Below are 27461 nucleotides of genomic sequence, written 5' to 3' on the forward strand. Positions count from 1 at the left end.
TATGGGCACTGCTAGATTTTAAGAATGTTGTATTTTTTTCTGCTGTAGATAAGACTGATGGATTTCATGGTATAGTTCTGATCTATGTTACTGCGTAAACTACAGCAGAGTTGCAATCATTATGTTAAAAAGCAACAGAAATAAAGGTGCGATTTACATATTAGTAATCTGCCTTACAGTCAAAGCCATTTTATTTCGACTTAAAACAATATGACTAATGAGAAAATTCCAGTTGTGAACAGAGTAAGAAAATACTTTTATGCCTGACACATGCTTAACAATAAAAAAGTACATATCTTTTCCTAGGTGTTTTCCACATAGACATTGCATTTTTCCATTCTAAGTGCTATAATATAAAATAATTTCTATTGTTAATAATACACTATATTAATTATCATAAGTATCAGTGGATAGAGGTACACACATAAAGGTACTTGTTTTTCATTCTGGGTAATTACCTAGAAATTGTACTATGCTCATCTTAATCTTCTCTACTTCATTGAGTTAAAATAATTATATAAGAATGATGATGTTAAACATTCTGCTTTGAAAGTACATCCTAGAAAATAAGCCAGATGCGTTTTTAAGTACTGCTCCTAATAAAACGAGACTAATCAATTGCAATCCCAAGCAGTCCACCATACAACTGGTGGATTTCAGATGAAACTATCAAATACTGTAACATCTGAGTACCATAGCTCATGAATCAGAAATTCCTTCATTTTTAGCTCCATGATACATTATTCTTACATATTACCATGTTCCCCCACTCACTACATGAATGAGACTAATGAATCAATAAACAAATTGCTTAGTAGCATTGCATAAATTAAGTTTTATTATACAGATGACTGTATTTATTTTTATTCCAGAAGCTTAAAAAGCGAAAGATATTGTAGAAACTAAGTCTGCTGTGTCATCAGAGTAAGGTTAAGACACACAAGTTTGAGGCTATTGTACACCCCCCACTCTGCTCCTACCCCTGTACCTATCATTGCCATTCTCTTATTTGAGAAACTAAACCTCAATGGTGGCAACAGGAATTGGCATAGTCAATACGAAACTTACAGGCCAGAAAGTTTTCCCCATTCCTTCTTCGGATCTAAATCACTCAGGCTGAACTTTCCCTTCTGGGAAAATACTACAGTAGATTCATATCTCCCAATTCTTCCTGCTAGGTATAACTAAAAACCCTGGACACTAGGCAGAAAGATCATGTCTGGAGACATCCCCCCCAGTTTTATTGAGATATAATTGATACAGAGTACTGTATAAGGTGTATAGCATAATAATTTGCCTTATATAAATTGTGAAATGATTAGCATAGTAGGTTCAGTTAACATCCATCAACTCAAATAGATACAAAAAGAAAAAGACAAGAAAGTTTTTTCTTGAGGTGTGAACTCTTAGGATCTAATCTCTTTAACAACTTTCAAATATACCATACAGCACTGTTAATTACAGTCATCTTGTTATAGATTAGATCCCTAGCGCTTAATTTATGACTGGAAGTTTGTACCTTTTGACCACATTCCTTCAATTTTCCCTTTCCATCAAGCCTGGTAACTATAAATCTGATCTCTTTTCCTACGAGGTTTTTGTTATTGTTGTGTGTTTTATTAAGATTCCACCTATAGGGGCGCCTGGGTGGCTCAGTCGTTAAGTGTCTGCCTTCGGCTCAGGGCGTGATCCCAGAGTCCTGGGATCGAGCCCCACATCAGACTCCTCTGCTGGGAGCCTGCTTCTTCCTCTCCCAGTCCCCCTGTTTGTGTTCCCTCTCTCGCTGGCTCTCTCTCTCTCTCTGTCAAATAAAAAAAATAAAAATAAAAATAAAGAGATTCCACCTATAAGTGATATCATATAGTATTTGTCTTTCTGTCTGACTTACTTCTCTTAACATAATGCTCTCAAGGTCCATCTGTGTTATCACAGATGACAGGATTTCCTTCTTTTTATGGCTGAATAATCAATTGTGTGTGTGTGTGTGTGTGTATGTATATATACACACATACCACAACTTCTTTATTCATTCTCTGTTGATGGACACTTAACTTGTTCCCATGTCTTGGCTACTGTAAATAATGCTGCTATAAATATAGGGGTCAAATATCCCTTCTCTTTGACATAGTGTTTTAATTTCCTTCATGTTCCTAGAAGTGGAATTGCTGGATCATATAGTAGTTTTATTTTTAATTTTTTTGGGGAGGCTCCACACTGTTTTCCATAGTGGCTGTACCAACTTACAGTGCTACCAACAGGGCAAAAGAGCTCCCTTTTCTCTATATCCTTACCAGCATTTGTTATCTCTTATCGTTTTGATCATGGCCATTCTAACAGGCATGAGGTCATATCTCATTGTGGTTTTGATTTGCATTTCCTGATGATTAGTTATGTTGAGCACCTTTTCATGTACCTGTTGGCCATTAGTATAGTTTTTTGGAAAAATGTCTATTCAGGTTCATTGTCCATATTTAAATTGGATTACTTGTTAGTTTGCTATTGAGTTGTATGAATTTGTTATATATTTTGGATATTAATCCCTTAGCAGATACATGGTTTGCATATATTTTTTCCCATTCCGATATCTTAGCAGATAAATGGTTTGCAAATATTTTTTTCCTATTCCAATATTTTAGCAGATACATGGTTTGCAAATATTTTTTTCCCATTCCCATTCTTTTCATTTTGTTGATCACTTCTTTTCATGTGCAGAAGCTTTTTTAGTTTGATGTAGTCCTACATTTATTTTGTTTAATTTTAGTTTTGTTGCTTGTACTTTAGGTGTTATACCCAAAAAATCATTTCTAAGACCCATGACAAAGAGCCTTTTGCCTGCTTTCTTCCAGTTTTGTGGTTTCCAGTCTTATATTTTTCAGTCCATTTGAGTTAATTTTGGTGAGTGGTGTAAGATAGGAGTGTAGTTCCATTCTTTTACATGTGAATAACCAACGTTCCCAACACTATTTATTAAAAAGATTGTTTTTCCTCCACTCAGTATCCTTGGCTCCCTTGTCAAATAGTTCACCATATGTGGGGCTTTATTTCTGGGCTTTCCATTCTGTTCCACTGGTCTATGTGTCTTTTTTTTTTTTTTTAAGTCAACTCCATACTGTTTGGATTATTATAACTTTATAATATAGCTTTAAATTGAAAAGTGTGATTCCCCTCACTTTGTTCTTCTTTGGAGACATTTTCGATTGTCATGACTGGAGGTGTTAGTGGCACCTAATGGGCAGGGGCCAGAGAGGCTGCTAAGCAACCTATAATGAACAGAACAACACTCACAACAAAAAATTATGTGGCCCACAATGTCAATAGTGCTAATCTGAAAAACCCTGACATAGACAATAAAATTCACAAATATTATAAAACTCATGCATATTTAGTTAGGATCCTCCTTTCTATCTGCTTATCTAAATAATAATGTTATTTGCCAGACACTTCTGGCACTGCAAACAGAAAGATGAATTAGGAAATGATGTGAAATTGAGGAGCTTATAATTTAAGGGGAAGATAAGAGAGGCAAATCTGGATGGTCCTGGGTTCATTTTCTCCTACCTTTTGACAACCTAGCAAGGAGCTGGCTCAGCAGGTCTGAGTTTGATCAATAAAAGAACAAGCTAATAAATGAAGCTTAGTTCCAGAGGCTCTTCCTTCCTTTCTTTTTCTTTAAAGATTTTATTTATTTATTTGACAGAGATAGAGACAGCCAGCGAGAGAGGGCACACAAGCAGGGGGAGTGGGAAAGGAAGAAGCAGGCTCACAGTGGAGGAGCCTGATGTGGGGCTCGATCCCATAACGCCGGGATCACGCCCTGAGCTGAAGGCAAACGCTTAACCGCTGTGCCACCCAGGTGCCCCAAGAGGCTCTTCCTTTCTAACAAGGTCATTTTCCTTAACCAGGAAATTCTCTTTTCATCTAGACATTCTTCATTTTCTTCTAGTATCTGTATAAAATACATTTCCTGGACATTTTATCTCCTATTGGAGCATTCTCCATGGTGCATCCCTCTACAGTTAATTCAGATTTGTCTTACTGCAAGATAGTGAGAGGACTGGGGGCCAGGCATTCTGCTGTTTCCCTGTCAGTTATCATTAAACTTTACTGTACTTTTACACTACTTGGCACAAGGAATGAGTGTGCGCATACCTCCTTTAAGAACAGTCAAAAAAGTAAAGAAGTAATTAAACAAAAAGCTGTCATAGAGGTATAAACAAATGTGAACAAACTACAAGCTGTCAAAGTACAAAATATTTCTATTAGCTAAGTTATTGAATTTGTTTAGGGGGGAAAAAGATGATGATATGTACCTTAGAAAATACTGAATTTGTAAATTAACATAGTTTAAAAGTGCCTACTGGAGTGGCTAAGCGAACTAATGACTCCCGGACTTTCAGTCTGTGAGACCGTAAATTAGTAGTTGTGAAATTTTTGTGATGGCAGCTGGTTGGTATGGGGGGAATCTTTGGCAGGGTTGGTATAGGTGTGGTTGACAGGATTTAGCTGTAACAACTGAGCTGTCAAAAGTCATGGTAATGACTTTTACTGGGAATGAAAAGGCTTTAAACAAAATTACATTTTTATATGTGACAACAGAGTTTTCTTGGAAATATCCTCAAATATTTTCTCAGGGCTTTTAATATTTTAATATTTTAATTGATGTAAAATGCACACCACGGGTGATTGTTTCCTTTGTTGTGAAGCTTTTTATTTTGTTATAGTCCTAATAGTTTATTTTTGTTTTTGTTTCCCTTGCCTCAAGAGACATATCAAGAAAAATGTTGCTATGGCCAGTGTCAGAGAAATTATTGCCTATGCTCTCTTCTAGGATTTTTTTTTTCATTTCAGGCCTCATATTTAGGTCCTTAATCCAATTTGAGTTTATTTTTGTGTATGATGTAAGAAAGTGGTCCAATTTCATTCCTTTGCATGTTGCTGTCCAGTTTTCTCAATATTTGTTGAAGAGACTGTCTTTTCCCCATTACATATTATTGCCTTCTTTGTAGAAGATTAATTGACCATATAATTATGGGTTTATTTCTGGGCTCTCTATTTTCATCCATTGATCTATATGTCTGTTTTTGTGCTAGTACCATACTATTTTGATCGTTACAGCTTTGTAGTAAGTAGTGTATCTTGAAATCTGGAATTGTGATACCTCCAGTTTTATTCTTCTTTTTTAAGATTGCTTTGGCTATTTGGAGTCTTTTGTGATTCCATACAAATTTTAGGATTGTTTGTTCTAGTTCTGTGAAAAATGCTGTTGGTATTTTGATAGGAGCTACATTAAATCTGTGAAATGCACTGGATACTATGGACATTTTAACAATATTGGTTCTTCCAATCTATTAGCATGGATTATCTTACCACTTGTTTGTGTCATATTCAATTTCTTTCACTAGTGTTTTATAGTTTTCAGAGTACAGGTCTTTCATCTCCTTAATTAAGTTTATTCCTAGCTATTTCATTATTTTTGGTGAAATTGTAAATGGGATTGTATTCTTAATTTCTCTTTCTGCTTCTTCATTATTAGTGAATGGAAATGCAACAGATTTCTGTACACTAATTTTGTACTGTGTGACCTTATTGAATTGATTTATCAATTTTAGTAGTTTTTTGGTGGAATCTTTAGAATTTTCTGTATATAGTATCAAGTCATCTGCAAGTAGTGAAAGTTTCACTTCTTCCTTATCAATGTGGATGCCTTTTCTTTCTTTTTCTTGTCTTATTGCTGTGGCTAGAATTTCTGGTACTATGTTGAATAAAAGTGGGGAGAGTGCACATCCTGTTCTTATTCCTTATCTTAGGGGAAAAGTTCTGTTTTTCCCCATTGAGTAGGATGTTCACTGTAGGTTGTTCATATATGGCCTTTATTATGTTGAGGTATGTTCCCTCTAACCCTACTTTGTTGAGGGTCTTTATCATGAATTGACATTGTACTTTGTCAAATGCTTTTCTGTATCTACTGAAATGACCATACAATTTTTATCCTTTCTCTTGATGATGTGATGTGTCACACTGATCGATTTGTGACTACTAAGCCATCCTTTCATCACAGGACTAGATCCCACTTTATTGCAGTTTATGATTTTTTAATGTATCATTGGATTCAGTTCACTAATATTTTTGCTGAGGATTTAAAAAAAATTTTAAATTTATTTATTTGACAGAGAGAGACAGAGAGTGAGAGAGAGTGGGAGAGAGACAGACAGTGAGCATAAGCAGGGGAGAGTGGCAGAGGGAGTGGGAAAAGCAGGTCCCCCATGGAGCAGAGAGCCTGATGCGGGGCTTGATTCCAGGAGCCCAGGATCATGACCTGAGCCAAAGGCAGATGCTTAACTGACTGAGCCACCCAGGAACCCCTTTTGTTGAGGATTTCTGCATCTATGTTCATTAGAGATATTGGACTATAGATCTCTTTTGTAGTGCCTTTACCTGGTTTTGGTGTCAGGGTAATCCTGGCCTCACAGAATGAATTTGGAAGCTTTGCTTCCTCTTCTGTTTTGTGGAATAGATTGAGCATAGGTATTAACTCTTCTTTAAATGTTTGGTAGAATTCACCTGTGAAGCTTTCTGTTCATGGACTTCTGTTTGTTGGGAGTTTTGAATAATGATTCAATTTCATTGTTGGTAATCAGTCTATTCAAATTTTCTATTTCTTCCTGCTTCAGATTTGGAAGGTTATACGTTTCTAGGAATTTACCCATTTCTTCTAGGTTGTCCAGTTTGTTATATAATTTTTCATAATATTCTATTATAATCCTTTGTATTTATGTGGTATTGGTTATTATTTCTCCTTTTTTATTTCTCATTTTGTTTGATCTCCCCCCCCCCTTTTTGATGAGTATGGCTAAATGTTTATCATTTTGTTGACCTTTATGAAGTAACAGTTCCTGGTTTTCATCGATATGTTCTATTTTGTTTTTAGTTTCTATTTTGCTTATTTCTGCTCTAATCTTTATTATTTCCTTCTACTAATTTCAGGTTTTGTTTGTTCTTTTTCTAGCTCCTTTGTTAATGTTAGGTTGTTTATTTAAGATTTTTCTTGTTTCCTTTTTTTTTTTTTTTAAAGATTTTATTTATTTATTTGACAGAGAGAGACAGCCAGCGAGAGAGGGAACACAAGCAGGGCGGGTGGGAGAGGAAGAAGCAGGCTCGCAGCGGAGTAGCCTGATGTGGGACTTGATCCCAGAACGCCGGGATCACACCCTGAGCCAAAGGCAGATGCTTAACGACTGCGCCACCCAGGCGCCCCAAGATTTTTCTTGTTTCTTGAGGTAGGACTGTATTGCTATAAACTTCACTCTTAGAACAGCTTTTGCTGGATCTAAAGATTGGACCATTGTGTATTTATTTTCAGTTCTCACCATGTATTTTGATTTCTTCTTTTATTTCTTGGTTGACCCGTTCATTGTTTAGTAGCATGTTATTTAATCTCCATGGATTTGTGTTCTTTCAGATTTTTTTCTTGTGGTTGATTACTAGTTTCATAGTGCTATGGTTAGAAAAGATGCATGGTATGACTTAGATCTTTTTGAATCTATTTTGTCTGATATAAGTATTGCTACCCTGGCCTTCTTTTCACTTTCATTTGCATGATAAATGCTTTTCCATCCCTTCACTTTCAATCCTCATGTGTCTTTAGGTCTGTACTGAGTCTCTTGTAGGCAGCATATAGGTGGGTCTTGCTTTTTTACACATCATGTCACCCTATGTCTTTTGGAGCATTTAGTCCATTTACATTCAAAATAATTATTGATAAGTATGTACTTATTGCCATTTTGTTATTTGTTTAATGGTTGTTCTTGTAGTTCTTCTGTTCTTTTCTTTCTTGCCTTCTTCTCTCATGGATTGTTAGTTTTCTTTAGTGATATACTTGGATTCCTTTCTCTTTATTTTTTTTGCATGTCACTGGTTTTTGATTTGTGATTACCATTAGGTTTGTATGTAACATCTTAGGTATGTAGCAGGCTATATTAAGCTAGTGGTCACTTAAGTTTGAACCCATTCTGTACTCCTCTCCTCCCAAGTTTTAGGTATAAAATGGCATACTTTACATCCTTTTATTTTGTAAATCCTTTGACTGATTTTTATAGATATAATTAATTTTACTGCTTTTATGCTTCCTTTACTTTTCCTACTCCTACTTATGATCTTTCCTTCCCACTCAAAGAGTACCCTTTAATATTTCTTGTAGAGCTGGTTTAGTGGTCATTAATTCCTTTAACATTTGTTTGTTTGGGAATCCTCACTGGATTTTTCTCTCAGCACTTTTAATATATCATGCTACACCCTTCTGGCCTGCCAAGTTTCTGCTGTAAAATCAGCTGATAGACTTCTGTGGTTTGCCTTGGATGTAACTGTTTTCTTTCCCTCTTACGCTTTTAAAATTCTCTCTTTATCACTAATCTTTGCCATTTTAACCACTATATATCTTAGTGTGGACGTCCTTGGGTTGATTTTGTTGGGGGCACTCTGTGTCTTGTGGACATGCATTTGTTTCTTTCCCCAGATTCAGGAAGTTTTCAGCTATTATTTCTTCAACTACATTTTCTGCCCCCTTTCCTTTCTCTTCTCCTTTTTCGAATGTTATTACTCTTTGTGATGTTATGGAGTTCCCTAAGTCTATTTTCATTTATTATTATTATTTTTTCTCTTTCCTGTTCAGCTTGCTTGCTTTCTATTACTCTGTCCTTTAGGTCGCTGATCTGTTGTTCTCCTTCTCCTTCATTCCATGTAGTGTATTTTTCATTTCAGTTATTGAGTTCTTCACCTATGATTGGTTCTTTTTCATGGGTTTTTTTTTTTTTTAATCTCTTTGTTAAGGGTCTCACTGAGGCCCTCCACTCTTTTCTCAAGTTCAGTGATTATCTTTATGACATTAAATTATCTAATAGGCATATAACTTATCTCCATTTTGTTCAGGTCTCTTGCTGTGATTTTTGTCCTGTTCTTTCATTTGGGATATATTCTTCTGTCTCATTTTGTTTAACTCTCTGTGTCTATGGTTAGGAAAGACAGCTATGTCTCCTGCTCTTGAAAGTAGTGGCTTTATGTAGAAGATATCCTGTAATGCCCTGCACTGCAATGTCCCTCCTTCACCAGAACCTGGCACTTCAGGGGTGTCTCCTGTGTGTGTTGTGTGCCCCCTACTGTTGTGGCTGAGATGCATTTGCTTTCAGTCCAGTCGTCTTCAGTGGCTTTTTTTTTTGGCCTTGTGGGCAGGTTTTGATCCCTGTGTTGTTAGTGGGCTAGTCTGGGGTTGCCTTTGGCTTGAGTCAAGTCACAGCAAGTGTTTGCCAGAGATGCAGTAGCAGAAAACTGCCCAGAGCTTTCCAGGTGTTGTCCCCTGAGAAGCTGTGGGTGGTGGGCGGGGCCCGTAGTGAGATCAGCTGTCTGCCCCCAGTCCACTGCTGGGGCTGCAGTTGGACTGGTGTTTGTGGTTATTTTTCCTCCCAGGGGGTAGGAGTCACCTTAAGATTTATTTATTTATTTGAGAGAGAGAGAGAGGGAAAGAGAGAGAGAGAGAGAGAGAGAGAGAGAGCATGTGAGCAGGGGGAGGGGCAGAGGGAAAGTATCTCAAGCAGACTCTGTGCTGAGTGCATAGCCCCATGTGGGACTTGATCCCATGATCATGAGATCATGACCTGCCCTTCCAGCTCAAGCTTTGAGATTAGTAAACAAATCTTACTCATTTATACCCTCGGCATTTTTCAAACTTGCTTCTATGCTATATTTCCTTGGACTGTTTGTGCTCTCTCTTTAAGGGAGACTCAATTTCCCATTGCCCTTCAGGGTACCCCAGAGCTGAACTGGCTGATTTTTAAATTTCTAGATGTTAAGCCCTGCTGACTAGAAGATTTTGTGAAATTATGCTCCTCTGTTTTTCAAAGCTATATGTTAAGGGGATTAGTCTTCCTCATATCGATTCCCCATGTCTGGGGTGCTTGGTGTGAGGGTCTGTTTCTTTCCCTTTTCTGAGCCCACTATGTCCCTTTCTGACTGAGCTACCAGGTGCCCCCCTTTTCATGTATTATTAATCACTGACATGTCTTTTTTGGAGAATTATCTGTCCAAGTTTTAGTCAATTTTGAATTGTTTTAATTTCTGTTGTTGAGCACTGCCACATGATTTAAGATTTCTGCCTGAGGCAATACCTGTATCTAAGTGCTTTCTATTATATTTCATTTAATAGTTACAATTGCATAGCAGCCTTTGAAATAACTACTCATTCACAGGGTAGAGTGTGAGAAGAATTAATGCTAGAAGAACATTAAAGAATATCAATTATTTGTGTATAACACCCCGTGCTCATAACAACACGTGCCCTCCTTAATACCCATCACCCGTCTACCTCATATGCAAATAATAAATCAATGAACACTACATCAAAAATGAATGATACACTCTTGGTGACTAACACAAAGTTAAAAAAAAAAAGAATATCAATTAGCATGTGAAGCAATAGCCGACATTTAAAAAAAATTCATTACGAGGTTTGAATCTGTATCCTTCTTGTTCTTAATATTTAGTTCTTGACTCGGAGAACTAAGCCTGAGTCTGCAAAAGTCATGGGATCATTTACTTTCTGTTTTCAAATCTAAGATGTCCTTCAGATCACTAGTATCTCCTTCCTTAAAGTACCTGAGTGTATTAAATGATATCTTCCCAGGTGAAAAGATAATTTAACTTTTAATAATGAACACCCATTCTATCTCATCTATTCAATTATTCAGATACCACTAAAATAAATTCTAAAATATTTATTGATTAAAGAATAAGTACTTCCTATTACCTACTTTAATATAAAGGAATAACAATAGCCACATAAAAACATTTGGCAGGGCATACTATTTGGTTCTTAGTGTTCAGTCTATGAGTGAGTATTATGTTTCTAAACTTTGAATATAACTAAACTGTTATTTCTGTTTTGTACAATAAAACTGCCCATACTATGTATTACCGAAAAAATTTTAGAAGCATTTCTGCTTACATGGAAAAGATTTAAGCATACCAAAAGTAATATAGTCAAAATGATACATTTAATAAAACAATCTGTTCACACATTTTAATTTAATTATTTTAATTCTTTAATTAAAATACCTGAATTTAATTGTAGTCTTAAGTGTTGAAAATGTAATTTCTTTGGTCTTAAATGAAGAATGTTAGAAAGCCTAGAAGTTTTAAGGTATATCTATTATCTTCTTCAGAATGTATTAGGAAAATGGAAATCTATGTTCATTAAATCAAGGAAGAAAGAAATGCAAGAGCAGAATACCAGGATCATAACTTCTCCTGTTTTACCGAGAAATTATATTTTCCTCCTTATGTATCAATATATGTGCTATTATGATACTACAGTGTTTTTTAAATTCTCATTCATTTAAATTTCAAAAACTTTATGTGATATATACAGCTGACAGGATATTTTACACCTAATATTATAAATGAGGACATCCATGTACAATACTCTGCACAGTGCCTGGTCAGAGTAAGTACTGATCACTGTTGGCTATTATTATTACTTAGGAATACCCTCAAATCCTAAGGACATAAAAGATAGTGATGATGTCCCTCAGGAACAAACATCAAGCAGTGTGTTAGAATCACTGGGTCAGTAGACTCTTTTCCTGTCACTCAACTACTAAAGAAAGTAGGATCAGCAACCTCCCAGACAGTCAAGGGATGTACCCATCATCTAAATGCTGTTTCTGAAATCATTACCCTAAAAAATCACGAAGTACAAAAGTCTTAAGCCTATAGCAATAAAAAGGAAACAGAAAAATAATAAAACAACAGTTTATATTTGTTAAATTTAGTCATCATTTCACTTTACACAGTTACCATGGTTTAATAGAAATGAAACAAAGATTGTTAGGGATAATGTCCTCTTTTTAGGATACCCTAAGCTTTTTCAAGATGACATTTAAAAATACTATAGTAGTATTAAGAATGTATAGGTTTTGGGATGCCTTGCTGGCTCAGAATAGCATATAGCTCTTGATCTCAGAGTTTTGAGTTCGAGCCCCATGTTGGGTGTAGAGATAAAATAAATAAACTTAATAATAATAATAAAAAGGATGTATAGGTTTTGTAGTTAGTGTTGAGTTTAAGTCCAGGTCTACAGTTAACAGCTGACTGACACAGCTGAATTACTTGAGCTCTCAGAGCCTTAGTATCCTCAGGTATAGAGTGAGGGCTGCCATGCAAAAGTACTGTGAAATTCAATGAGATAACACACAGTTGAGTCTGCAACAGTGCTCAGCACAAAGTAGGGGCTTTATAGTAATAAACACCCACAGATCTATTAATTTTAATTCAGTTTTTATAAAGTTTATACTACTTTATATTAGATTAAGAAATCTTCCAACAACCAGTTATAAACTGTCACTATGATCTATTTTGGTTAAGCTTTCTGTTCGAGTTTTTTGTCTCAAAAAATTTATTTTTTTTAAAGAACCAGAAGTCTTTATACTGATCTTATGTAATCATTTCAACCAACACTTGGGTGTCCTAGAATGGACAAAGTACATAAAGACAAAATTAGGTATAGAACCAGTCTTCAATGAGTCTATTGTCTCATGGGAAATAAGACAAGAGATATAACTACTGATACAAGGTAGAGTGTAGTAGGTGTCATAAGAAAGCTACCCCATAAAGTTCTACTGACATTTGGTGGGAAGAGAGTTTATCTCCAGTTTTGGAAGGAGGGTTAGTGAAAGACTGATGGGACAGTGTCTAAAATATGGGGAAGAGGTAAAGATTGAACGAGTGAACAAAGGCACTGTTCTTAGAAGTGGATAAAGCTAGATATACTGGACACCAAGCTGGATATAGGATGCATAAAGGGGATCGGGAAAGATAGGCTGGTAGGTAATTGAAGGTTCAGTTATGGAAGTCCTTGATTTTCAGGCAGTAGGAAGTTATTTAGGGATATAAAAAAGCTTGTGCTTTAGAAAGATGAATTTCTACAAGATTTCTAAGAGATTTCAACATTCTATAGAAGCTAATCTCTGATGTTATTGAGAACGAACTGTTCAGACAAGTGTTATCTAAATTTGCAATGAGCAATGTCAGAGATTATGGAAAGACGAGAAAATATTGATCCATGACTTAGGTCTTTGTGGGAGTAGTATGAGGAGCTATGAGGTATTATGTTGAGTAGGCACAATCTAATTACTGGTTTGTATCATGTATTTGTTTTTTGTGGCTTCTAATTCTCCTGTTATTTTCATGGTCTAGAAAGTCCAGATTAACAGAAAAAGCACATGAGAGAATAACAATTTAGAATTTGTATCAGGTAGAGCTAGCCTAAAGAAGCAAATACATGAGAAAATTGCTATATAAATCAGTTCATCTCTTCTTTAAATTTACTTAGTTGATTTTACCCAATACTGTATTGCTTATGAATTTAAGGTAATGAGTGGTGAAAAATTAATTAAGGAGACGGAGAATCTAGTGTTTTCAAATAGTTTTCTATTTCAATTTTAGACTCAACTTATAGTAAATAATTCCTTGCACTGGCAATATTTTACTTAAGCATGCTAAGAAAATCATCTCAAAAACTATATTTCATTCTTGAGTTTGTTCAATGTGTACTTTTTCCTATATTACAGGCATTGTATACATAATGTATTTGTGAATTTCAACCTTTCTTGTAGCACACAGTAGCTTTCCATGGTTTGTACTGTGCACAACTGAAGTTGGAGGCATACATGGATGTTGAAAATAGTTAAGTCTTTACATAAGACTAAGGCAATGAGAGGGAATACATCAATGGTATTACTGAGTAGTGAATGAGATTTTAATCATTCCTTTGTACCAAATATATGTGCACAGTAGACATAGTCTGTTGGATTATTTACAACAACTTGTGGGATGGCAAAACATTTGCTAGCAAAGACCACGGAATAGACAAATTATGTTCTTTCTCCCACTTTCTGTTCCCAAAGCTGTTATGTGGTGGTTTTTCCTTTGGTATTAGGATTGTATTGACTGTAATACTTTACTAGAAATCAGTTCGTAGATAGAATTTCAGGAGGCAAATCTTTTGTTTTTGTCCACTCTACAATTTATGGGTTTCTTTCTTTTGATTGTTCTAGAATATGACTTTGACTCATTTGCATTTGCACAGATGGGATTTCTAATAGCTGAACAGCTGAATAATTTGCAAACTTTCGTATAGTTTCACAGACTTTCTGTATTTCATCATTCAGTCACTCAATTTTTATAATTAAATCAAGAAGGTATACCAGTTATTACTTAGAGATATTCCACATCTTCCCACCCTTCCTTCCTTTCTCTCTTTCATTCCGGTAAAAGAAAATCTGTAGCCAAGTCCCCACCCTTATCTCTGTAGCTTGGCTATTCCTATCAGATCTTTAGTTGATGTGAGATTAAGGTAAGGGAATGACTCCTCTTGTAAGAATTCATTCTTTTAGAGAAGAATGTTGTGGATTTCCAGGATGGCATAACAACTCTTTCCATTTTCTGTTATGAATTATGATATCTGACACAAAATACACCTGATTAGTTAAGTATTGCTGAAATTAAAATTTTTGGCTGAACTATGAGTTTGACAATTTAAAATGTGATTAGTGGTTAAAATAAAATGATTTGGGACTAAAAATATTCTTTTACAGATAATTACATGTGGATAAATGGAACATGACTATACTTTGAAGATAATTTCAGAAAACATATATTTAAGAAATGAACATAAAGGATGAAATGTTTTTGACACTGGAAGATGTGACAATTATTGGTTCAAATGGAGAAATCTGAAAGGTTATAAATTAACATAGAAAGGGAATGTACTTATATGTTATAATAAGTCATCTTCATCAATAACATGATGTGAATATGAATAATAATCTAATGTGAATACGAATTCATCAATATGAATTGTTATTACAAATGCTTCTTTGCCCTCTGAGATGCTGTGCTGTCAGTATGACATACATTTTAACTGCTCTTATATTTGAGGCATACGATGACGTGTGCATAGAAGGTAAGGCTTACTTATGTTTTTCTCAGACATGTTAACAAATAGTAACCACAGAGGACTAAAGGGAAGTAATTTTCCCTTTAGATTTAAATAGCAGGACTAAGTGAGTAATTTAAGGGGTTAAAATAAATCTTAGGTCTAATAACGTTATTATTCACAAATGACCAACTTACTACTTTATACTATTTTGCTACCATGCTCTAATCTACTCAGTTTTTATCAAATGTTGTTGAGGGAATTTGGATCATCGTTGCAGATCTCTGGCTAATTTACAAGACTAGTAAACAAAATCCTAGATTCCAAACCAGAGGAGTTTAGCTCCTAAAACTGGCATGATAAATGCAGTTTAATTTTTGTGATGTTACAGAAACTATCAGTTATTTAGAAAATGAATGAGTACTCTATAGTGTAACTCTGTAACAATATTTGGCTATTCAGACAGTGCTAGATAGTGGAGAAAGATCACAGAATATTTGGTTAACAATGCTAAGATCCCTGGAAGCAAAAGTATGATTTGTGCAGGCCTTTTTTGAATAACACTAAGGCACATTATTGTCTCTGGCCATGGCTTTCATACTTTTTGACCACAGCCCACAGTAAAAACTACATTTTATGTTATCACCCAGTTTGAACATACACACGTAAACACCTAAAATAAAAGTTCCATGAAACAATACTTAACATTACTATCTCTGGTGTACTCTGATATTTTCTATTGTTTTCTTTCACTCTATTAAATAAAAAGTCCTTGTCATAAGCCACACCAAATTAATTTCATGACCCACTAATAAGTACCAACCCTTAGCTTCTTTATAAGAAAACCAGGGTTGCATCTTCTGAAGTACATATATGTGGTCATTCTCTTTCTAGAGTAGAAACTTCTCTAGTGGGGCTAGATGGGTTGGAAGGTACATATGGTTTAAATAAGCAAAACTTTTGTAGACTGCAACATACTTAGCATTTAAACTAGGAATTTTCATCCTTTGATATTTGAAGGGGAGAAGTTTCATAAGAGCACTTTTGAATCAATTGATTTAAGTCCTCCTTCCATTTAGAACATATATTTTATGCATGAAATGTAGCACACGCTTGAAATATTTAAAATATTTATTCTTATTTATTAATTTCTTAAAGGCAACATGATCAGTATAGTAAAATGAAAAATGAAAAAATATAGAGAGGAAAATCTCACAACCAAGAGATAATCATGGTAACATTTCTATATGTTATTTTTGTTTTTATATTTTTCCTACACATAAGTATACTTATAAACGGACACATACAATTTGGATTACACACGCAGATGTGCCTCCCTCCCAAATGTTATACCATAAATATCTGTTTATTTAATCAAAAATTATTTAAAAATATGTCATAGGCTGGAAATTATTATAATATGGCATAGTTTATTAATTATGTCTCTATTAGACATTTAGATTTTCCAAGTTTGCTAACGCCTTTTGCCACGAAAATTTATGTGCTCATTTGATTTATGCATTCAACTGCATTTATCTTTTCTGCAGATATTTTCTCCTTTGCTTTTATGCCCACAAATTCCTTCCCCAATTCACAGAAAAAATTAATTACTCTTAAATATTTAATTTAGTAAGAATAGACCCAATGTTCCATTATTGTTTTGGGATAGACTAAAAGAAATTGTAAGGAAATATTCTTCCATTCACTTAAAAACAGCAGTGGGTACTGAATATTAGTGAATGAATTTTTAGCACCTAGTAAGATATTCTCCTAGGTGTCAATACCTTTTTTGTAGTAGAGATTAAATAAATATATATTTTTGAATGAATCAACATTCACAGAGTTAAAAAACATTTTCCACATCCACATCTAACTTTAATGTACATAGTAGGAAGTGAATCTCTTAATATCTTGCTTCCCCAAGATAAATGTTAACAATTTGATGAATATCCTTCCAGCTTTTTTCCTATGGAATGAGAATTATTCATTTAACTGCACAAAAATATATGTATAAAGATCTTTACCGTTATATTGTTGCATTATATTGAAAAAAAGAAAAACAACAGTAGCATGTCTAGAGCAATTATTGTATCAATATACAAAAATGATCCCCAAATAAATTACCTATATAAACACACATGGAAAAATTTACACAATATCTCATTGTATGAAAAAAAAAAAAGACGAAGATGGGTCTTTAAAATTTTTTGATCTATTGGTATGATAATGAAGAGAATTCCCCCATTTTAAACCATTAGTGCATTTGGAGGTAAGAACCTACTTGATGATGGTAAGTAAGCAATTCTCTCAAGAGACAGATGAATTAAAATTGTTAGTATTTTAGATAGCATCTTTCATTAATAACTGACCAGCGAGCTAAGTTTTTGGTTTCAGGTATGCTAGCCTTGCCTAAGTTAGTAACTTCAACTTTTTTTCTTGTGTTCTGGAACACCTTACTTAGCACTGAAATTATCTACATCTAAAATTCAAAAATAATTAACTGATAAAGGATAAAACCGGTTGGTCCCAGAAATTTTTTTGTACAGTTCGATATGTACCTGAATTAAAACATAAATAAGTAATTTGCTCAAATTGTCTTATTCTTATTTAAATTTCCTTGACTAACAATGGTGTATTAAAATGTTTGATTTAGTTGTGTTTGTCAATTTCTTCTTGGATATAATTAAACAGCTTTTGTTTTATGGAATGTTTCTGCACTAAAGCCGTATTATGATTGAGAGTCTTAAATGCGTACAATTAGCTAAAAAGGAAACTCACTCTGGTATGTTTATGTTAGGCCATTATATAAAATGAGAATGCCATATAATGAATCCTTTCTTTTTTTGTTTTCTTGGTGCATAAAAGTGGATGAGTAACAGTAACTCTGTTTATATTTCTTCAGGGTTAGGACTCTAGGAATCTCAAAGAAGCCTATTAATATGTTAGGGTTCCTTTTCTTACTTAGGGGGGTGAAATTAGAATAGTTGTTATTTACTGTGATTTGGACCTCATCTCAGTCAGCTAGCCATCGGTCTAAAGCAGACATCCTTTGTTTAGTCTTATTTCCTTTTCATTTTGATTGCATTTCTCTTTATTATTTATTCAAATATATAACTAGAAGTTTTTCTCTATAATCACTTATTAAAAAAAACTCTATGTAACATTCCAGCTTCTATTCCACTATGAAAAAAACTAGAATTAGCCTAGGTTGTAAATTGGATTCCTAATTTTTACTTCTTCTAAGAATAGCTTTGTTAACTAATTTACCATTTCGCACTTCACTCAAGATAACTCTGGTAATTTCTCCCAATCTCTCTGTTACTTCAACTGAAAAATAAGCATAATGATTTGGCTCCATCACAATAGGGATATATGAGGAATTAATGTTAATATATTTGTCACGAGGGCCTTTTTGTAATCTACTGATGTGCAGAGACTATAAGAGAAGAAGCGAAGATTTTATAAAGCATGTGAAAACATGATAATTTTTGTCATTCAGCTTACCTTGCCAATATATTGATTAAAGGTGTTTTTATACATTATAGATATTGTATTTAGCCTTACCTGAACCATTTTTCAGATATCCATTTGCGTCTACAGTTGTATACATGATATAAGGTCCAGGCTGATTTACTCCAAAGGGCTGCAATAAAAAAGGAATAGTTAAGCCTAGGGAAGTAAATGAATCACTTGAAGTTTCAGGCAAATCTATTAAAAATAAAGTAAAACATTCTTATATATATATAATTATTAATAGATGGTAGTTACTTAGAGAACATTTCCATAAATAGATAACCTTTAAACTATTCAAAAGAAAACCTGTTAGTAGAAACACTTTAAATGTGTGTAATTAGCTTTAAATGATAAACATTTTAAATGATTTGTTAGTTGCATTTACCTAGTTCATTAATTTTATTATATATTTCTATGATCTACTATTATCTCTTATTATATAAATGTGAATATTTTAAGCAAAATTTTCTTTACTACTTTTGGTTCTATCGACAATAGAACTACAAGAGTTTTATTATGACATTTCTGTAGAATCTAGTATTGTTTTTCCCTTCTGGGATGGACTGGACATAGTTTACATTTCCCCAATAAATATCAAAATGAATAAAATCCACCTGTAATAATTATAATAGAATGAAAAATACCAATGAGTCATTCTACCAGATTTACTCTCTTGCACTATACTTAGAGAATACATTAGAGAATACATTATTTTCCAGTTAAGGAAAACATAATTGGCAGAGACTAGACACAATAGTGAGGTCTGTCTCCAACTTGTATACAGTTCTTTATTTCTGGAACATTCCTCACACATTGATACGATAATTTATTCTCTTTAGATATCAAGGCTAATTAAATAGGCTATAAAGAAACCAATGTCTGCAATGGGTATCCTAAGAAGAGATGACAAAATGATAAAGAAATTCCTTGAACTTTTCACAGAATTAAAAATTCTACTTTTCTTCCCAATAAAGTAGGAAAAAGTTAACAAACACATGTAGATAGTCTAATGATGTGCTAGAAATGATTTTCCTCCAGGATGACAGGCAAGAAATTAATTTTGTTGATATGACAATTACCTGATGGATATTTTAAGAACATTAGAAGTCCATGGGCTTTCAGCGACCATGAGAAAACAGGTTGTTGTAAGAATGGAATTACTCAAGATATAGCTGAATAAAGATTCATGAAGAATGTCACACAAATTTATAATAAAAACAATCTTATCAATAAAGTATTTTTATGTAGAAAAAAGAATATTACACTTTATACGACATACTACTTCAGTGAAAGAATTACCAAGATTCCTTATCTATATCCCTGTTCTGCAGGTGGGCAAGAGAGAGCATTGTTCTTTAGGTATGAACAGTTTTAAAGCAAACCACAGATAGTTGGATAGAAGTTACACTATGGAATTATCTTCTTCATACAATTATCTCTTTTTTTCCTTTATAGTTTTATCATTTATGCAAATATGTTAAAATATATTTGGTTATGCCTACTTGAAGTAAATGGAACCATACTCTATGTATCTTTCTGTGACTTGCTTTTTAAAATAGATTTTTTGAGACACATCCATGATTAAGCATATAGCTATATAGTTCATTTTCATTGCTATAGAGTATGCCATTGTATGATTACAGCATAAATATTTTTCAATCTACTGACACTTGTTTCCATTTTTCTTTTGTTATGATAAACATGGCATTCTTATGTATGTTACCCGATGCACAAGTGCTAATGTTTATCAGGAGTTATGTACCCAGAGGTAGAATTGTAAAGTCAAAGGATATCTATCTATCTATCTATCTATCTATCTATCTATCTATCTATCTTCAAATGTACTAGGTAGTGTCAGTTTTTTTTAAATTCCAGTGACTTAACATAGTGTAATATTAGTTTTTGCCATACAATATAGTGATTCAACACTTCCACACATCACCCACTGCTCATCACAAGTATATTCCTTAATCCCTATCACCTAATTCACCCATCCCCCTGCCCACCTCCTCTCTGGCAACCATCAGTTTGTTTTCTGTAGTTAAGAGTGTGATTTTTGGTTTGCTTTTCTCATTTCCTTTCCCCATCCTTTGCTCCTTTGCTTTGTTTCTTAAGTTCCACATATGAGTGAAATCATACGGTATTTGTCTTTTTCTGACTTACTTCATTTACCATAATACTCTCTAGCTCCATCCATGTCATTGTAAATGGCAAGATTTCATTTTTTATGGCTGAGTAATATTCCATCGCATATATATATATATACACATCATATCAATGTTCCCCCCCCCCCCAAATATAGGGTTAGAATTAGGGCCAGGGTTAGGGTATGTGCCTGATATCTTGCAGTTAGTTCAGAGACCTTCACATAGGTTTAGGTTTAGGGGTTAGGGATTAAGTGTTAGGGTTAGGATTTGGGTTAGGCTATGTCCCTGGCATTCTGCAGTTCAGGAACCTTTCCAGGGAATAAAACTCCAGACTTCTGCTGGGGTGAGAACAGACATGGAAGTCATCTACCAGGCTGAGGCAAGCACGGGATTTGAGCCTCTAAATACTCTTTATTTTTTTTTTTTTTTAAAGATTTTATTTATTTATTCGACAGAGATAGAGACAGCCAGCGAGAGAGGGAACACAAGCAGGGGGAGTAGGAGAGGAAGAAGCAGGCTCATAGCAGAGGAGCCTGATGTGGGGCTCGATCCCATAACGCCGGGATCACGCCCTGAGCCGAAGGCAGACGCTTAACCGCTGTGCCACCCAGGCGCCCCTCTAAATACTCTTTAAAAAGATATTCAATTGTTCCTTTTTTTTTTCTTTTATTCCCATGTTGGTAGGTAGCTATTTCATTATTATTATTATTATTTAAAACTTTAATTTAAATTCCAGTTAACATACAGTGTATAATATTTCAGGTGTACAATGTAGTGATTCAACACTTCCATACATCACCCTGTTCTCATCACAAGTAGTGCCAATTTTTTTTTTTTTTTTTTTTTTTACTAAAGTGGCAATACCAGTTTATACTCCTACTAGCTGAACGTTCCTTCACATGCTTAGCAACAAATATTGCTAATGTGGTATACACGTCTTAATATAAATTATTTCATCTCTCCTAGGTTTGTTTCTTTGGAATAGGGTATGCCCTTTCATACTTTAAACTTGTCTCATTCTAATGAGGCTTAAAATAATATTTATGAAGCTACATTTATCACGGTTACAACCTCAAATTTACTTTATTACCCATAGTCTAGTCGATGTACTGGAAGATTGGTATCTTGAACTATAAGCAGTATTTTCAGTGAACTTTCCCAAATGTATTCTTGACTATTTTTTGTATTTCACACTTGACAAATTTCATACTATTATCCACAGTATCTTATTTTACAGATTCACTTAGGCAAGTTTTTCTCTCTTGCCCTATATTCATTTTTAAAAAATCAGTTGTCAGCATGTCTCTATTATGAGTCTTAAAGCTGCAGTTCACTTTTCACCATGGGCCAGTCACTTTGATATTTAAAGACAAGGTCCAGAAATCCAGATTCAATTCCTCCACACAGTAGTTCTCAATGTGTGGTGCAAGGACCCTTGGAGGTCTCAAAACCCCATTTTAAAAAGTGTGGATAATCAGCAGTGGACTAAGCTATGGTTATTCAGACTTGGGTATTTCAATTTAGCCAACATTTTCTTGAAAGTAACAAAGTGAGTCTGTCACTTTTAGGAAAATGAGTGACAGTATTTGTGGCTAATGATAAAATTTGAGTCTCTAAATGAAAATTGGAATTTTAGAAGACTTGTATCCACCACTGTGAGCCTGACATATTAAAAATTTAAAAACTTTTCTGATGAGATCAGCATGATATTAACAAGAGTGATTTTAAAATATTATATATTGAAAAATGTTAATACCGGGAAGATCTGCATAACTCGGTAAACCAGTATTTTCCAAATAATCCAAAGCATGATGTTACTAAACCATGCATGGGTAAAAGAACATTCAAAGTACAACACAGACTGATGGATTTTAAAGTAATACAGTAGGGGAGGATCATTTCTGGAATGGTACAGTAAGGACCTAAAAAATCTCCTTCATAAAAGCAAAGAGAACACTGGCAAATAATTGTCAAAATAAATTTTTTTAGGACTCTGGAAATCAACAAAAGGTTTCCATTAATCTCAGGAGTATCTCTTCAAGAAAAGAACTGAATATCAGTAAGAATAGTGTGCTTTGCTGCATTTTAATTTGCCCTATTCCTATAACCCTTTCCCTAGCTCTGAAGTAGCCTTGAAAACCAATAGCTCTGCAACCAAGTTAGCTGTGAAAATGAAAAGCCTAGTAGCTAATGGATGGTCTGGCAGAACGGGCTGGTAGTTTCCCAAAGCCCCATCCTCAGAGAACTGACCCAGAGCTTCCTGACAAGCTCTATTCTCAGTATTTAACTTTATTTGGCAAAGCTGAGAGCTTGTTCTGTGGGACAGCCTTATCAAACTGGAAAATCTGTTAAAAACAATCACTAGCAATTGTTTATTTGATATTGGTTTGGGCTAATGAGAGGTTGAACAAATCTTAAAAGGAAAAATATGAATGAGATATTCAATGATGGGCTTTGAAAAACTCTGACACATTCCTGGACCTGGAAGGCCACACACATGTGCAACACTGTCTCCAGACAAAAGACCTGAAAAGGCCCTAATTTCCTATCTCATGTCTCATTAAGGAAACATCTATCCAATCACACCTGACCATTAGGCTAACTTGAGTGGGGACTTCAATGGCTACACACAATAGAGAATAGAGACTTTAAAGTATTTGCCCAGGAAAATCACTGAAAAAATAGCAGCAACAACAACAAACAGCAACAACAACAACAAACTCAAGGGAGAGATTTCCAGGATTAACACATTATTATTATAAGATGTCTTGTTTTTAACAAAAAATTATGACACAAGAGGAAAGCTAGCTTCATACATCAGGAAGAAAGCAGTCAACAGAAATTGCCCCCAAGGAAGCCTAGATATTTGACTTACTAGGCGGAGATTTAAAATCAGCTATTATAAATGTGTTCAAAGAACTAAAGGAAATCATGTCTAAAGAATTGAAGGGAATTATGAAAACAGTGTTTCACCAAAATAGAGTATCAATAAAGAGACAGAAATCACACACAGAAAAAAAAAATTCTAGAGTACAACAACTGAAAGGAGAAATTCACTAGAGATGCTCAACAACAGATTTAAATTGGCAGAAGAAAGAATCAACAAAAACGAAGGTGTGTCAATTCAGACTATCCAGTCTGAGGAAAAGAAAGAAAAATGAGGAAGGAACATTAAAAAAAAAAAAATGAACAGAGCCTCAGTAACATATGAAGCACCACCAAGAACACCAAAAGTAACAGAAGCAGCAGAGGAGAGGAGAGAGAGAAACTGGCAAAAAAAAAAAAAAAAAAAGCAATAATGGTTGAAACTGCCTGAATTAAACACATTAATCTGCACATCCAAAAGCCCAACAAACTCCAAATAGAATGAACTTGAAGAGATCTACACCAGGATACATCATAGTCAAACCTCACTGAACACATCATAGTCAAACTTGTTTAAAGTCAAAGAATTTTAAATGCAGCAAGGGGTAACCCATTATATATGAGGGATTTTCAATAAGATAACAGTTGATTTCTCATCAGAAACCAAGGAGGTCAGGAGGCAGTAGGATGATATATACAAAATGTGAACGAAAAAGAGTGTCAGCAAAGAAGTCTAAAATCCAGCAAAAAAAAAAAAATCCTTCAAGGATGAAAGGAAAATTAACACACTGTGAAGTAAAAACTGAGAGAATTGGTTATTAACACACCTAGCAGGAAACACTAAAGGGAGTTCTTCTGGCTGAACTGAAAGTCCACTAGACAGTAACTCAAATCCACCCAAATAAATAAAAAGTACTAGTAAAAGTAACAAAAGTAAATATACCCGATGGCATAAATATACTTTTTGGTACTTTTTTCTCCTATCTAATCTAAAAGGTGCATAAAATAATTAAAAAACCATGTTGTCACGAACATTATGCATGAAGATGTAATTTGTATGACAAAAGAAGTGCAAAAGGGGGGTGGCTGAGGTATACTGGAGTAAAGTTTTTTTTATGCTATTGGCATTAAGTTGGTATTAATATGAACCAGATTGTTTCTAAGATAGAAACTAATTTTGAGAGAAACCACTCAGAAAATAACTTTTAAAAACAGAGTATAAGAAAGAAGGTAATTAAGATCGTATCCTAGAAAACATATAACACAAAAGAAAGCAGTAATGGTGGTACAGAGGAAAGAAAAAAAGACATAAGACATAAAGAAAAAAATAGCAGACAGAAATCCTCCCTTACCAATAATTATAGTAAATATAAGTGGATTAAAACACTACTATCACAAGACAGAAATTAGCAGAATGGATAGAACAATATGATTTAACTATATGCTGTCTACAAGATATTAAATTCAAAGACAACAAATAGGCTGAAAGTAAAAGCATGAAAAAAATACACCATTAAAATAGTAACCAAATGAGAGCTGGGCGGCCATACTAATATCAGACAAAAACTGTTACATACACTTTAAGACAAAAATTGTTACTAGAGACAAAAAGGACACTTTATAATGATAAAAGCGTCAATCCATCAAGAAGACGCAATAATTATAAATGAACGTAACAAGAGAGTTCCAAAATACATGAAGAATTCATGGGAGAAGGAAATAATTCAACAATAATGATTGGATACTATTATAACTATTAATATACCAGTCTCATTAATGTGTAGAACAATGAGGAGGCAGAAGATCAACAAGGAAATAGATGACTTAATTCTATATAGAATACTGCATCCACCTCCAGCAGAATGCATATTCTTATCAAGCACACATCAAACATTTTCCAGGGGGAACCATATAGTAGACCATATAACAAGCCTCAATAAATGTAAGTTCATAAATGTGTGGAAGTTAAACAACAGACTACTAAATAACCAGTGGGTAATGTAACAGTAGGAAAAATTCATTGATAGGGTTTCAAATTCCACATTACAAGTAACCTTTAAGTAACTGCCACTTGTTCAATTTGGTATACTATCAATTATCTGAATAGGAAATGAAACATTCCTTTTTTTTTAAATTAAAGATTTTTTATTTATTTATTTGACAGAGAGATAGAGAGCACAAGTAGGCAGAGTGGCACGCAGAGGGACGGGGAGAAGCAGACTCTCTGCTGAGCAGAGAGCCCAACTGGGGGGCTTGATCCCAGGACCCTGAGATCAAGACCTGAGGTGAAGGCAGCTACTTAACCAACTGAACCACCCAGGTGCCCCACATTCCTTTTTTCTACTACACATCTGTGAGAGGTTAAACTTTTTTCATGTATTTCAACCAAAACAATAAAAAACTGAATGCAAAAAGAGACAGAAGAATCTTCTGTCTTCTATTATGCCAGATATTAGAGATTTGAAAAAAATGTAAAGCAATGCCACTCCTTCACTAATTTTTTAATTTGGAAAATATAGTTCTTTTTTCATAAAATATAAGTTATGTTAACATATAATGGGTTTATTTTTATTTCTAAATGAATTAATTAGAAACATTAACAATTATTTGTTTTAATTTCAAATAGAGTAATATTGATAGACATAACTCAAAGAAAAAGTCTTTGGGGTCCTCAGACCAAGAAGTTTGAGAACTACTGCTCTATTCTATATAAATAATGAGTAATTCAAATCCTACTTCAGTTGCTGCCTGTAAGTCTTTTTGGTGTCTTAACTCCATGTCATAGCATTATATATGTTTCAGAGTTTTTTTTTTTTTTTTCAAGATAGTGCCATTTATAAATGCATTTGTATGGATGTTCAGTACAAAATGTACTAAATACGATCATGCTTACATTGACTGCCAAGACATCTGGAGTAACTTTTACCCTGTGTCTCTTCTAATACAGTAGAGGTGCTAGGAGTATTGCTGTATCTTTAACATCTTTAACATATCTGGGTTATATTAATGCTGGTACAAAGAACATCTCAATTTCTATAAATTTATAATTTGGGGAGTACTTATTTGTATTATAAAGGAATTGTCAATTTAAAAGGATTAAGAATTTCTGAAATAATTCCTCTAGTTCACGAAAGTATTTATGCATACATCTCAAATTCCTTTATGTGAAACCTGAAAAGCTAATCTGCCAAGAGTCCAAACTATGGGAATATTAATCAGCAATGATGATAATACATCTGTGAGTTTCATATTAATTTCTTTCTCACACTTCCTCTGAAATAGATTTTAGTTGTGCTATGGACTGACTGTCTCCACCCAAAATTTGTATGTCGAAGCCTCAACCCCTAATGTGATGATATATGGAAGGTAATTAGGCTTAGACAGGTCATGAGGGTGGAACCCTCGGGACACCACAGAGCTTGATCTCGCTCTGTCTCTATGTGCTTGAACTTAGGAAAAGCCATATGAGACCAAGCAAGAAGGTGGCCCTTGGCAAGCCAGGAAGACAGCCTTCATCAGAATCTGACCATACTCGTGAGCAAAATTATTTTGATTAAAACCAGAAATACTTATCAAGTTTGCTTTCTAGTTTTCTTTACTGTATTGTAGAATTCTAAAACTACATGGATAATTTGTTTGCAAGAATGTATACTTGGAATGAAATTCTACTTTGAGTGTACATAATTACTGTGTAAGACAAAGCTGGCCTATAGTAAATCCCTTTTCTAAAAGTCCTGTACTGTGGTTCTCAAACGTTAGAAAGCATTGGAATCACCTGCAGCTACTGTTAAAATACAGATTCATTGGCTACACCCCAGATGTTCTTATTTCATACGTCTGGGTGAGGCCTGGGAATGTGCATTTCTTAAAATTCCCAGAGATGCTGATGCCAGGAGTTTGGGGGTCACTCATGAAGTCCTCCTGATCTACTGGGACTATATTTTGTGTACTTT

General features: G+C 34.3%; 1 protein-coding gene across 1 annotated transcript in view; it reads right to left on the minus strand.

The window, feature by feature from the left end:
- ITFG1 (integrin alpha FG-GAP repeat containing 1) overlaps positions 1–27461 on the minus strand; it is a 270843-nt gene that overhangs the window by 33785 nt on the left and 209597 nt on the right. Inside the window, exon 14 of the mRNA XM_045814692.2 lies at positions 18548–18626. Within this exon, the coding sequence (XP_045670648.1) occupies positions 18548–18626 (79 nt within the window). The remainder of the gene's footprint in view (positions 1–18547; positions 18627–27461) is intronic.

Source organism: Ursus americanus, chromosome 21 (genome assembly GCF_024610735.1).
Source record: "Ursus americanus isolate L20-20 chromosome 21, mUrsAme1.1.p, whole genome shotgun sequence".
NCBI classification, from domain to species: Eukaryota; Metazoa; Chordata; class Mammalia; order Carnivora; family Ursidae; genus Ursus; species Ursus americanus.